Source organism: Apteryx rowi, unplaced genomic scaffold (assembly GCF_003343035.1).
Source record: "Apteryx rowi isolate R43461 unplaced genomic scaffold, aptRow1 scaffold_11, whole genome shotgun sequence".
NCBI lineage: Eukaryota > Metazoa > Chordata > Aves > Apterygiformes > Apterygidae > Apteryx > Apteryx rowi.
In genome coordinates this window covers 4958840-4973165 of record NW_020447308.1, presented here as the reverse complement: position 1 = coordinate 4973165, position 14326 = coordinate 4958840, and the positions used below count along the sequence as shown (strand labels likewise).

Sequence of the window (14326 nt, the reverse complement as noted above, 5' to 3'; positions counted from 1 at the left end):
TACCCAGGGCATTATCAGTGTCCCCCAGACACAAAGGCCTTTTGGGACTCTGGTTGTTAAACATCCTTGTGAGTCCCAACATGCTAGATTGTGCAAATTACTGGAAATTCAACCTGTCTGACCTCTGTTCTTTAGATCCACACTGCACTATGAATCAAGTATTGTGAATTCATTTCACCCCTACGCAAGAGGAAGCAAAAAGCCTCTATACCACTCAAGTGAGGAAGGCCTCTGCGGAGAGGAGCCTTTAACTCTTTGCTGTCCCCTTTATTTAGCAGAGCTGTCCATGGAAGGAAGAGCACAAACTGCTTATGCCTGAATCTCTCACAGAGCAGAGATGATGTGTCTGCATCAGAAACGCATAAAAATGCGTTGTTCACAACCTCATGTGAAAATGTGCTGTGTGTTTAATCGGAACACTGGCTTTATTTTTCAGACTGGCATGCCTGCTAACAGAGGCTTTTGCACTGAAATTATATTTTATGGAAAAAATGTGATTTCTATCTCTTGTATCCAGTGTTTGGCTTTTTGTTTTATATGCCTTTTGGCTTATTTATTATTAACACATTTTTGCGGGTTTTTACATAACCATTATCTTTCACTATTGTTTTGAGTCAAAACTGTGCTCAGGCTAAAATGGCATGTGGAAAGAAATTAGTATTGTTACAAAGAGATTTTGTGCTGAAAAAGGGACACTGTCAACTCAGATGTAACTGAGAATGTGGGTTTTGAAATGACACTGTGCTTTTAGAAAATTTAAGACAACTAGAATTGGCTCCACCATTTTTTTCTTTAATAGAAGTTGTCTTTAAACAAATATACATCTCCCCTAGTATCCACAAGCCACAAAGCAGTAGCACAGAACGGGAGGGCAAAGCTGAGTGTAAGCCAAAAGAGACTGACTAGACTTCTGGGCTGAAATGGAAAAGGAAAGGAATTGAAAAAAAGCAAAGGAAGAGCAAAAGTTTTAATGATCAAGTGAATTTTACGTGTTTCTTCAGTTTTCATAGTTCACGATATAGTGAAGAATAATATTAAGCAGTTGTGGGTCTCTCTGTGGTCTTAAACTTGCAAAGAGGCTGATGGAGTGGACTCTTGGACTCGGTGCATGGGAATGAATGAGCCTCTGTCTGGTTGCAATGGGTTTTTCTTTGCAGAGTCATCTGCAAGATTGAGACAATGATAGTAAGCCCTATTATTAAGTAATGYAGAGAATATTTTCAAGAACATGGTGCTTAGATTGTGAACTGATTTATCCTGAAAATAAGAGGTCTCATTGTCATTTTCTGTATAACGAGGGACTTTGTCTACATAATTTTCCATAAAACACATGCACACTTTAGCTTCTTTGTAAATATAATAATAATAATACATCTGGAAATGGGTTTGATTTTGTTGAGACTTGCAGGCTAGAAGCCTGGCAATTCTAAAATAAAATTAGAGGATTTTCTTTTTTAGAAATAAAGGTAACAATTTACTTAATTGTCATACTATATTTTATARTTTTGCTAATGTAGATTGTTAATATTCGGACTATTTTCACTTTGCCTGTTTCATATGAAACTAAAGTGTCCTATTTCACTGTTTCTGTATGTTGCAAGAAAGACCTTTTTCCTCTTTATTTTCAGTGGAAGTAGTTTTTATTTAAGAGAGGGAGAAAGCAAGAGAGAGAGAAGCAGAGTTCCTGCCTGGGCAGCACAGCCCAGTTTACAATTATTGGAATGCTTCAGAAATTTTTGTACGTGTTTCAGTTTGGAAGTTGGTCAAAACACATTCTGGTGCAGTGGTTTAAAGAAAAATAAAAAGAGAGCGGGGAACCAAAATAAAATTATGAAAATACAATGTGGAAATTTAAGAGTATAAAAATAATAAACTCTTAAAAATAATACAGAGTGCCTTTTAAGAATCAAGTACTCAAGTTTGGAAATCCTACATTTTCTTATTAGGACACAAGGGGAGGGAGAAAGAATTAGTGTAGTCTTGTGATGTGGCATCTACAGCTGAAGTTTGAACTTAACAAAATTAGCCAAAATACGATTGAGTATCAGCCTGAAAATAGTGTATAACAAGCTTGAAGAGCATTCAGACCTCTCCCATCAGCCTTCTGGGAACTTCCCATCTGTAAAACACTTCAAGAGAAAACTCCCATAATCTTCACAACCACATCTGAATGCTGTGTGTATGTATCTATATTTATTTTTACTATCCCTTTCTTCTCATTTCCGATGTCCAAGAAATATGATCTGTGATTTCATTCTTTTAATTTCCCAGTTTTTGATATTTCTAATAAACAACACTGCCTGTTGTTTAAAAAAAAAATCAATACTTTTCTTACATTAAAATCAGGTGTTAGGGCCTGAGGAGTTAACTGGGAGTTCCTSAGGGAACGTTATTTTTCATTGGAGTCAATAGGAGATGGATGTTGCAAGGTGCAAGGTCAGAATTTTAGGCTGTAAGTTCCAAATGCAGTATTAAATGCGAGCGATGAGGTTGATCGTGGAACTCGCCAGCAGCTCTTTGCCTGTCTTCACCGTGGGCAGATTTCTTCTCCTGAGCTAGAAAACACCCCGACACTGCCTTTGCTGACCCAACCTTCAGGGCTGGAAAGATGATGACRTAACACTGTAAACTCATAACCCTTTTCGTCATGGGGTACGTGTAGTATGAACGCTGGAAATAGCGCTTAACCCATGACAGGCACAATACCCTGCCAGTACAACCTCTCTCGTTGGGACATAGTCGGTTAACTACAGCTCTTTCAAGGCATATTGGGATACAAATTGATAATAAGTCAGCTCAGAAATTTTCTAACATTTAATTCAAAGGAGTGGCTGTTCCAATGCCTTGTATGAGGTGTCTACTTCTCCCAGATTTGACCTTGTAAAAATACTTCCATGATTTCTTTAGATGAGATATAGTATGTACTGTTGTATTCTCACATTTAAGATGYTGAGAATTAGACACAGCAAAGTCAAGAGCACATACAGTGAGCAAGAATTCAGCGTTGGTAGGAAAGTGGATAAAGCTTACTTCTACTTCAATTTCTATGTGTTTATGAATCGTAGACCCACAAGAACTACTTTCATGAATGCCCTGAAGGCACTGGAGAGATTAGTCTTGAACATAGACTTTATTGCTATAAAATCAGTTTACAGTCTCCTTAAAACTCTCTTTCCACATTTTGACTTTTACATTAATACCTGGCATATGAAAAAATGAAATTGAACTGGTGCTTTGCAAAAAAGTAGTTTAGGTAGTGGAGAAGGCTTTTAGTTTCCCTCAGTCGCACCAGAACTTGGTAAAACTAGAGACAGTGTTTTTCTTGTTCTTTGTTTGCTTCCCAAAGTCCAGTAAAAAAGAAGTGTTTCTGCTTATCTGTGCCTTTTCTGGCAGCATGGCAGTCCTCCACTGCTTGGTCTGGCAAGATCCGTTCTTGTTTATCGTAGTCCTTGTGACGCGCTTCATTACTAGCCCTTCGTATTTGTGTTTCTGTGCTGTGCTCTGGCCATCGTTGCTTTGGTGATGTCCAGGTGTTGCAGGAGCAGGAAGGAGGAATGATGCCCTAAATTTTCTAATGCAGTAAGGATTTTGAATGTGTCCATTTTTGAACATCCAGTCCGAGTGTCAGGAAAGCTGCATGATTTCCCAGAAGTCCTGAGCTTCTACCAGCTCTGCAAGGTTAGCCTCCTTGAAGTCTTTCCAGTAAGGCATCCCAAACCATTCTTTGCTTCTGAAAATACTAGTTTCTTGTATCTCCCCCTAGACAGGAGCAATTTCCAGATACTGAACTGCACACTGCCAGTGTAAGTGCAATTAACTCCAGCTTAGCTTCCTCACAGGAAGGCATGAAGAGCATGCAGTAGGACAAGCCCCTCTCAACAGAAGAGTTTTTACATTTCTTAGTCTCCTGCCATCCATCCTGCAGAGCCCTTCATAGAGCCCTAGAAGCAGAATTTTAGTATGAGAGATGATGGCCTACTTGGCATGAGATCCCTGCCGCATCCGCTTCAGAGGGGTCAGGGCTATAAGTGTGTTTTGAGCAGCTCTTGAAACTGCTTTGCTAATGTTGTCAAAATGCGAGAGCTTTGGGCTTTTCTTATCCTTGTGCTTTCATTTATTGTTAAAAAGCTGTTTGAGTGAAGATTATAACCAGTCAGCTTCATTCAGAACATTGACATCCAAACCTCTCTGCGGCGAGTGTGGTATGTCATGATAGTTACTGTTTTGGAAGCTGATGGATATTTTGTCTTCCTCTAAAATTTCAAGGGGAAACAGTCTTCAGCTTTAGTTGTAGATCAGAACAGCTCTTGGTATCACACAGTATGTATAAGGARCCAGATACGTTTCATGGGGGACTCACATGTTGGTAGTTGGAGTAATGCACAACAAGCCRTCTAGCTCAGAGTACCAAAACCAGYGTGACATCCTTCATATGTTTGCTGGGGTCAGTTTGTTTTGTTTAATACAGAACATTAACAAATCTTGGAAATGACCATGTTGAATTTTTCTACTTTTCTACAAGGAGAACAGTAGCACCGGAAAGCAGTTAACTCTCAAGGACCATTTTGTCAGAGCTCTTTAACTCTTAAGTACCATTTCRTCAAGAGTTAAAATATTCTTTTTGATTTTATTCCACTCTGTCTGAGGTTGCTGGCTTTCCACTCACACAAGCATYGATCGAGAGTCCTTTTATTGAATTAATGGAGCTACATTGATGTAAAAATGAATACAAAGGGGAGTCAGCTCTAAATCTGTTTATTGACTCCAAGCAGGCAGGTTATTGGTGCTGCCCATCTAAAAAACATAATGTGCACATGTTTTTCTGTATGTTCTGAGGAAACAAGTAATCATCAGGTAGTGAAAACAGGGAAATGTTTTTTAAGAAACATTTTCTAGGTGCATGGTTGTTTTTTTTATAATATGGGCTGAGATGCATTYTGTCCAACAGTCAAGAGATTCATTCTTTTTTGTCATTAATAAATCAAACTACATATTTTGAGTTCTTTGGATRGTTGCCCAGGTTTGATAAAATAGAAATCAGTGGATATTGGTCATCGCCTGAATATTCCGGGATAGTCCTTGTGATTCTTTCATTTGAAGATGATCTGTCATTTGGACAGATGCTTCCACTTTTGAACCTACCACTTGTTTCATGGATTATCAATTCTACAGAAAGATCAGCAGCTGGCCACTGACATGTGTATCCCAGCTTCACAGTTACCTTGTCCGGGGCAGCGCATGGGGCCTTTTCAGAAGTGCCTTCCAATTTCATAGGATTTTTTTAGTGCTACTTTTGAGCACTTTTCATCTGTTTTTCAACAGCAATAAGCTCCACCTAACAGCATGGGCAAGTAGCAGTGCTCACCTCCTCTGTGATCTGTTGTAGGATGTCAGTTGTTTATGCACCCAAAATCAAAGGCAACAAGATAGAAAATGTGGGCATTGGTTTGCTCACCTTGATGTGTAAAGGATTTCTCCTTGGAGGCATGCTGTGAGCCTTCAAGAATATTATACACAGTGTTTTGAGCAGGAAAGTGTGTGGAAGTTGTGTGTTACTACAGTATTGTACTTAATTGGTGTTAATTAGGATTCTGTATATGGGCATGTTATATCTCACAGTTAGCTATATGCCAAGCCAAAACCATGGCAAAATTAGAGATCAGATGCTTCGTTGAAAGCCARTCTATTTATAAACAGGCCTCTGTGTTACATGTTCTCTTGTTCCTTTTCCTTACGGGTGTTTACTCTTTATAAGTCCTTCTTCATAATCATTTTGACAGAAAAATTGGTTTCATGGTGGTTTAATTCTGCTGCCAGAAGGAAGAGGTTGCTCTTTCCAGTGGGCAATAGGCAGCAGGAGCAGCTTTTTTCTTTTTTTTTTTTAATGGGGAAATAAGAGATCCTGCTTGTGCCCCAGCTGGCTTTGAGCAGGACATTTAATCCTTTTCTGTCCTTCATCTTCCCACCTGTAGCAGAAGGAGAARGCCTCCTTTATCTCCAGACTCCCAGGAGTGTGTTTAGATTACACGTTCTCTGAGGAAGAGAGAGCACCTGGCACAGTACGGCCCCCTTCTCAAATAGGTGCCGTTATAATACCTGTAATCGGAAGCGTCCTTCACCTGCCTGGCAGATAGCTGCAGCTTGGGAGCTTCCGCACAGTGACCTCCCTCGGGACTGCTTTCTACCAGCTATGCAGGCAAGGTTTCCTATTCTGCAGGAGTATTTGAGAATCTAAAATTTGCCCCTTCTTAAAGACATTCCATTTTGATTTTGTTTTTTTTTCTAATTCTCTGATTGTATAATTTCAGTTGGACAAGCATTTGAATTTAAAAACTGAAATTCAACTCTTTATTGAAATACTTTATTTCAACAACCATCTCACTTTTTTCTTTTTTTTTTTTTTTGCTCTGGGAAATAGTTCAACTGGGAGTTGATCCAAGGATGACCTTTCCCCAAAACAGTTTCAGCTAATCAATATTTTTCCAGTGAAAAATACCATCATTGGAAAACACCAGCTGGCACTGATGGTTTCCCCTTTGTGGCGGCTGTAGGGGAGACTGTGCAGGCAGAGACCTGCCTTGTAAAAGCTGCTTGCTGAATTCACAGTTAGCAGTAGTACAGCTCTTTGATGCCTTCTTCTATATCAGTCTGAGCTCTGAACTGCCACTCATATATACAAGCAACTTCCTTTCAAGTCCTGCCATTTCTCACTTTGATATTTCCCAGCAAAGCTGGCTATTTAACTATCAAAAAGTAAGTCACTGTGGCTGGTTAACTATAGGACTGTTTAATGGGGATTTTTGTTTGGGTTTATATCGTAGCTGAGGAGGATATGTGATCTCTTTTGAAATGAGCTATTAACATGATAAAACATCTTGGGAACGTACAGTACCAAAGCTGATGGTTTAATCTTTGCTGGGGTATCTGAACGCTGTATTAAATACAAGGSTCTTCACTAACGAGTGTTTGAGCTTTGTAGTGGTATGGCACTAGAACACAGAGCTGAAACACAGTTACCAGATTTTTCTGTAACTGTTTCCTGAAATATGCTTTGCATTTAGTATTCGGAATCAAACACAAGGATGCTATAAAAGTCCTATGTTTTCCATACCTCAAAGATGGGAAATTTCTGAAAGGTTGGTATTAGAGAGATGTTTCTCTTTATTTATCTCTGTATATATCTTTTATATATATATATATATACACACACACACATGCGCACGCACATATACATATATATATATATATATATATATATACAGATACAGACACTCACACAGACGCATACGCTCATGTCTGTGAATGTGTGCACCAGCAGTATCCACAGGTTGGGCTCAGCTCCGTGGTGGTGCTGGTACAGAAGCACCTGGCTGAGGTTAGCTGTGCCCGTTCCTTCCCCCAGGCCAGGGCTCGTACCTGGGCATGTTAGCTGTCACCTTCCACGTTCTTGTGGGCTATGGAGGAATTCTGGTTGGCCACCAAAATTGTAGAAAAAGCCACTTGATTTTTATGACTTTCTTTTTCCACCAACCCCCTTCCTCCTCGCAGTTTTACATCAAAGAGGAAAATTTAACCCTGAGTAATTTACTTACAGCTTAAGATCCAGGGGCTCTAAGCTGAAGCTTAACAAATTTTGGCCACATGTAAGGCACAGATACTTAAGAACGGTGCTCGTATGTGTCTAGAACAACTTCTCTGGGGCTGTAGTGAATTCCATTACATCTTCAGCCAGGCTGTTTTTCTGACAGAAGGCAGAAGCAAAGGGTTTCCTTCTGGAAACACAGGGCAAAATTTCTGTCTGAGTCATTCAAGAGATGAGGCTGGAAATTTTCTCATAACATTCTCCTTCAAAACCTTGTGGGTATGTGTGCAGAGAGGGGCTGAAGCCTAGTAAAGCTGAACTGCATGCTGTGTGCACCCTTCATCTCAGAAGCTTCATTTTACATATCATCTCCCCCGACCGCAGTTTGAAAGTAGGCATTGCTGATAATGCTTTGGCAAGATCCCTGCCCACAAGCATCGAGTGAGAAGAGAGTCCAGATTGACAGTTAATTCCTGACCTTGGCTTCACAGTAGTGACATTCTGTTTATCAGTCATTAATAAGTTGTTAGCAATGGCAAAGAAGCTGTTAGCWTTTAGCAAGTCTAACATGTCGATAGACTGCCGTTAATCTTCTGTAGCTACATATAGCACCTTCTGCGCTGTGGCTAGAACCTCCTGTGATACCTGACACTTAGGTCTGTGACATGCTTTTAACACCTCTTAACTGTTTTTAAATCCTTTTTAATTGTTCATATGTGGAATCTTAATATAAAGAGTAGCCCGTCACTTTTAGATCCCAGTGAGTTAAACAGGTGTAAGGGTGCTGTAGCTTTATGTCTTGGAAAACAAGCATCCTCTCAGTGCTGTTTGGCATTTTGGGGAAAATAGCTTTCTCAGTTTAAAGGGTTTATTGCCTAGATTAGTGTTCTTTCTGTAACACTTAAGGTCGAGTTAATGGATGTACTTTTGGATTTGAGTGCTCAGCAGGGAAGAAGGGGTTTTGAGAACRTGAGAGTTGTGGTGCAGAACAATTGATTTCGCAGTTTGCTGTGAAATCTCTGGCTTGTCAATTCTTCGGCCTCAGTATACCTATCTGTAAAACAGTGCACAATGTCCTCGTGGCTAACTGGTGCCTAAGTGCTTTCAGAGCTGTGGGTAGACCACTAATTAGTCACAGTCATTCAGTCAGAACGACAAAAATCTGATATTTTCCCATATGCTCTCTTAGCCGAGGAAAAAGGTCTTGAAATTCATTGATTTAGGCTTCCCTGGTGTATTTGCTGTTGTTTTTTGGTGATGGCTTTTTATGTTGTGGTTGATACAGATGTTACTGAATTGTGCCATCTGCTTCTAGTTTTTGTAAATGTTCTTTTGGTTTAAATAGGGCAAAATCCTCTTTCCAGAAAAAAATGTGGAAATAAAACAGTATGCAGATACTGCTATGATAACCGTGTTATTTCAGTATGTTCTACATCATGGCTCTTGGTATTGGGATTTATCTCATCTGCACCCTCTGCTGTACAACTCTGTTTTATGTAGACATACCAACATGCATGTACACGAAACACACATGCACCCACACTCTCTTACATTAYGTTGTGAAAGAGCCATAAGGTTGAAGCGTGTTGACTCAACTCTTTAATGAGGTGCAATAAATCTTGACAAGACCAGCTGGCACTAGAGTCAAGCTTCTCATCTTTTTACCATTACAGGAAAACGTGAACAATAGTGGAAAGAAATGTAACTCTTCTTTTTCTTTTTTTGGTACTCAGAGCTATAGCGTTCTATTGAAATCATCCACTTCCATGGAATGCAAAGCACGGTGGATGCCGTGGAAAATGTTAACGATGTAAAGGCCCCTTTTCCTGGTTCTTTTTCTCAAATTCTGAAAACATTATTGATCTGACAGATCACACAAGTGTGGTCAGCATTAATATCTCTGTAATGTTCATCGGCAGAGCAGAGCAGCCGGGCTGAGTAATGGTACCCAGAATGCGTTTCAAGGTTGGGAGTGAGATGCTCAGTACCTCTTGCTGCTCTTGCCCTCACATTTCACTTTTCCCTTTCTCTAGCACATTGGATTCTAGCAGCTGCCTCTCACCACCGAAACTTTGCAGCTTTGCCCCTGCCTCTCCACACTTTTACAGCTTATCCCCAAGCTCCTCCTCTGCTGTGTGGCACAACCATGAAATCCTTTTCTCTTTTGGGGTTCTCCTTAAGACCTTCTGCTCCCAAAGGTCATTGTTGGCTGATTATAGCTACAAACAGGTACAGCAGGGCTGACTGGGTTTTATAGTGCTTAGTTACTTGAGTATCTTTAGAAAAACACAAGTAATTAAGCAGCTCAGACACCCAAGCATATGGCATGATTCCCAAGCACCCATCTTGTCCTCCCATGTATGACTTTCTTTTAATGGACCAGATTTATTCCTGTGAAAAGAAATTTGTTTAAATAATGCACTCTCTTTGTTTTGGGGTGGGTTTTTTTGGTCCTGACAATGGCATCCATCAATCTCTTTTATGTTCCCAGCCCCACCACTTCATGCCAATCTCTCCTTAAAAATAATTACCCCCAAACCAACCAGATGCCTCTGGAATCACATGAGAGAGACTGCCTGAGCTTTGCAGTGTATCCCATAATCATGGCTGACGTCTCCAGAAGTAATAACTGCACCTCGTTGCTTTGTGATTGCAGCATTTGATGTGTGCTGGGCTCTGGTGCCTGGTGGAAGGCGATACATCCTGTAAAACAAAGCTGGACCCCCCTCTGGATGGCACTGAATGTGGCGCAGACAAGGTAATCAAAATGCTCAGCAGCAGCGAGTTTGTTTTTTCCAGGGTTGTCTGTGGAATAATGTTTCCAACATGTTCGTATATTCAATATTTATCATAAACCCATATTTTATACTGATTCCGTTATAGAAACTGCTCAATTAACAGCTGGATTGGGTTGGGTCTTTCTGCTTTTCTGTTACGTGTATTCCAGTAGCCTCTGGAGACCCCAGTAGTCAAGGTCTTATGGTCAAGGCACAATACAAACACTGCAGGAAAAGCCCGCTCCTCACTGGGCAAAGTGCACAGACTGAGCACCCCATAGGTCACGTTAGGTAGCAGCTCGCTCCTCAGTCACTTCTGTTCATTGCTGCAGGTGGTGTTTCAAGCTTGAGGTATTTTTAAGTGCAAGCTACAGMAGTGCTGTTCCTGGCTGTATTTGAGATAGGGAATATGGAGAGGATTTAGGCTGACATTTTGAGAGTGGAGTAGGATGGAGGAAGAACAAGATGCTACTTAAAGACACAATAGAGTTACTAAAAGTAGCTTAAAAGGTGTTGAGCTCAAATTCATTGAGTTTCAGTTGTTTTTAAAGTATTATTTGCTGTACCCTGTGTATGAGTACAGAGAGCTGTATGTATGAGATGACTAAGGTGCAGATGGACTTTCCATCACCCTTCCTTTAAGTGACTTCTATGGCAGTGCTGTAGGGGTGAGAGTTGCTGGGGCTCAGCTGCTGCCTCCCAGCTAACCTGCGCGAACAGAAGTCGACTAAAGTGAACATGTTTAACCCCTGCAATGGGCTGTGCCAAGAATCACGCATGGTTCATTCCCCTGGTATAGTTGATTCATAACTCATTAAGCTACAAAGGAACTGAATCAKTTTGTTAAGGGCCAGTCCCCCTGCTCACTAGTCTTGGATTCTAATATTTGTTGTGTGTTATATGGTTGCAGAGGTAAGAAGGGGTAAAATTAAAAAGCTTGTTGCTAAAGCCAGGGGTTAGAGATGTTTTCTTTGCCTGCAAATGGAAGATAACCCCCCCCCCCCAAAATGCTGGGTCCCGGAAAGCATGGCAGGGAAATTGAGAAAAAAGGGTTTAAATATATGTTTTTCTGTCTACGGGACTGCTTTGCAGTGCTTACTGTATTGTATCCTGGATAGAGCAGAAGAGTGGGCCAAGTTTGCTGCTTGGTCAGGAGCCAATGCAACCTATTGGAATCAAAGGTTGCTTGGGGCTTTAGCCAAGTTAGGGCCAAAATACCTCAATTATTTTACGTGCGCTGGGAATACTGCTGACAAAGATATTGCTTTGGAGTATAATTTTTTGGACTCAGTTTCTACAAAGAGTGTAGCTTTAAGTCTTAGTGCTTATATAATTATCTGTATTATAGCGCAAGGGACTCAATTCTGTGCCTTTTTTTTTTTTTAATGACCAAACTCCCTTCAGGAGTTGGTTGAAGATGACACTCAAATTTCTACATTCCACCTCCTCCTTTTCTCCCCCTCCCACCTCCATCTCACAGAAACCTTAAATCTCCAGAAACTTACACATATGCTTGTTGTAATCTCTGAGACATCCTCCTAACTCTGCCTGGGCAGGACTGTGTGCAAGATCAGGGCTGCTTTCCAGCCTGTGTTAACACAATTGCATTTCAGTGGTGCCGAGCTGGGGAGTGTGTCAGTAAAACTCCCATCCCCGAGCATGTTGACGGAGACTGGAGCATGTGGAGCCAGTGGAGCATGTGCAGCCGGACCTGTGGCACAGGAGTACGATTTAGACAGCGGAAATGCGACAATCCCCCGTAAGTCTTCACATCCTGCTGATTTCTTTTTGCATGTAGCACTTAGAACTTGCTGCAAGAGTACAGGGAAGAAATAGGCAGCAGAGCAGTGCAGAGGATGTGGGAGATATGGTGTTCCCCAGCAGCAAGGACCAGAACACAATCTCGGAGTGACTTAGGGAGCAAAGCAGGTGCTGTGGAAGTGGCTTGGTGGGCTACCATTGGAAGTGGCCCATTGCAATGATTCAAACATAGATTAAACAGAACTAAAGACATGTAGCTCAGCAGAAGAGTGATGCTGCATTTCCTCTCCAGCAGTGCAGTAAATGAGAAGGGGCTGAGCTGGACCTACAGACCAAACTGAGCCAATACATCTTACACATCAGTTTTGCAGGCAGTGCTGGCTGTGGGCTTGGGAAGTAATAGATTGGCTGACAGTGATCATAAAAATATGTAGCTGTGTTGGTAAAGCACCTTCCAATACTCTACTTGGGGTTGTGCTGCATAAGAAAAGGAAAGTATTCACACACAGAAGGATGCATAGATTCTTACGCTGCAGTGTGTGTCTTTCAGCTCCTGTGCAGTGACTGTAAATAAGCCCGTGCTCTCTGCTTAGGCTTGGCTTTTTCCTGATTCAGGAAGAAATGTAAGCGATATTATCTCCCACGTGCCGTCCTTCATTTGTCAGATCATCTGAGGCACACCTGGAACTCCTTTTTTCTTACAGGAGGACTGAACAGGTTACCATTGTAAACATTTAAACGACTACCCCTATTTGCGTGCATTGTAACTTCTGAGATGAATGAGGATGCTCACAATCCTGACAGCAGCAGTCCAAGTTCTGCATCTCTCTCACTTTATTCATATTTAAAGTTTTCTTCGCAGACAAAGCACAGGTCTTTGTTTAATAGAAGCTGAGATTCTGGCTAGCAACACAGTCACTCTAAAGAAGTGCCCGGGAGGTGGATGGGCACACACTGGCTGGCTGTGTGTATTCATGCGAARGGGATATTTTTGTTTATTCCTCTCCTTAAATAAGGCTGAGCTGCAACTGCATGTCTGGAACGTCTAGGCTTGATTTTTACCAGCTTCTTTTTTACTGAACAAGGGACTGAGCTGGTTTCTTTGCTGTCAGCTACAAAAAAGTCTCTTTTAACCTCAGTGCTGACCAAACCTAAGTCCATTCATTGTTGTTCCTTAAATTGCAGGAAATGCTGCTTCCAAGATTGCACACTGATTTTAAAATTCTCTAGCTCATATACATTCCTGGCTGGGGAAACACACGTGATCTTCTTTTGCTTCATATTCCTGGCTTCAGCCCATTTCTTCTGCAGCTGGTTTATTCACTGTCCAAAAATACTGGCTAAGGGATTTATCTTTTATTTTATATATATTTGGTCTTGGGATTTTTTTCTTTACTGGAATCTGTACTCCTGCCAGCTGACTTTTGAGCCTGTGGGACTATCAGTGTTTTTAAACCAGTTGCTTCACTGTTTGATTTGGTTTTTCCTCTCTGTAATTTCTGTGAGTGTTTGCATGCATTGCTTCCAAATGGTTGTAAGGCAGTGTGTTAGCCAGTTCGCACGTGCAAATTTTGAGTTGTGCTGCCTTATGTTGTTGTCTAGGCTTTGGGCTATCATTATACAGAAGTATTGAAGAGAAAACCACTGGCTTAAACAGAACATCAGAATGAGATCCCCACCCCTTCTCCAGTCCCCTCATGTCATGTAAAGGGATTGGGGTGGTTTAAAGGAGCTTTAGTAACTTCTGTTCCATTAGTGGGTGGATTCTCTTGGCACAAATATGGTGGAAGATGAATGTGCAGTTGTCTACGAGGAACTCTCTCACAGTCACTGTTTCAGGGGAGTGTCAAGACGGGCTTGAATTTATACTGTTTGTTGGAAATTCCAGGCAGTGCTAGAGCCCATAATACGCAGGGCTTGGGAGCAGGGATTTTGGAGATCTTATCAGCTCCAAGAGCATGGTGGTTAAAGCCTTGTTGGCCCTGCCTTTCCCTTGGCTGTGAGATCTTTTGCAGAATCTGGTAGAGATGTTGCCCAAAGTCTTGGTCTCAGCATGTGGAGAGGCAGAAGGGTCACAACGATGAAGCCACCCAAATGGTAAGAAGCAGGGAAGGGAAGGCATACAAGCAAGGGCCAGGTAGCCATTTGCAGAAGACCAGAGAGTGTGACTGTCACTGTTTTTCTTCATCTTGCATGACGAAAACCC

General features: G+C 41.3%; 1 protein-coding gene across 1 annotated transcript in view; it reads left to right on the top strand.

Moving 5' to 3' along the window:
- The window catches only part of ADAMTS17 (ADAM metallopeptidase with thrombospondin type 1 motif 17), a 198293-nt gene that overhangs the window by 102558 nt on the left and 81409 nt on the right, over positions 1-14326 (top strand). The window contains exons 11-12 of the mRNA XM_026073287.1: positions 10239-10340; positions 11973-12118. Coding sequence (XP_025929072.1) covers positions 10239-10340; positions 11973-12118 — 248 coding nt within the window. The remainder of the gene's footprint in view (positions 1-10238; positions 10341-11972; positions 12119-14326) is intronic.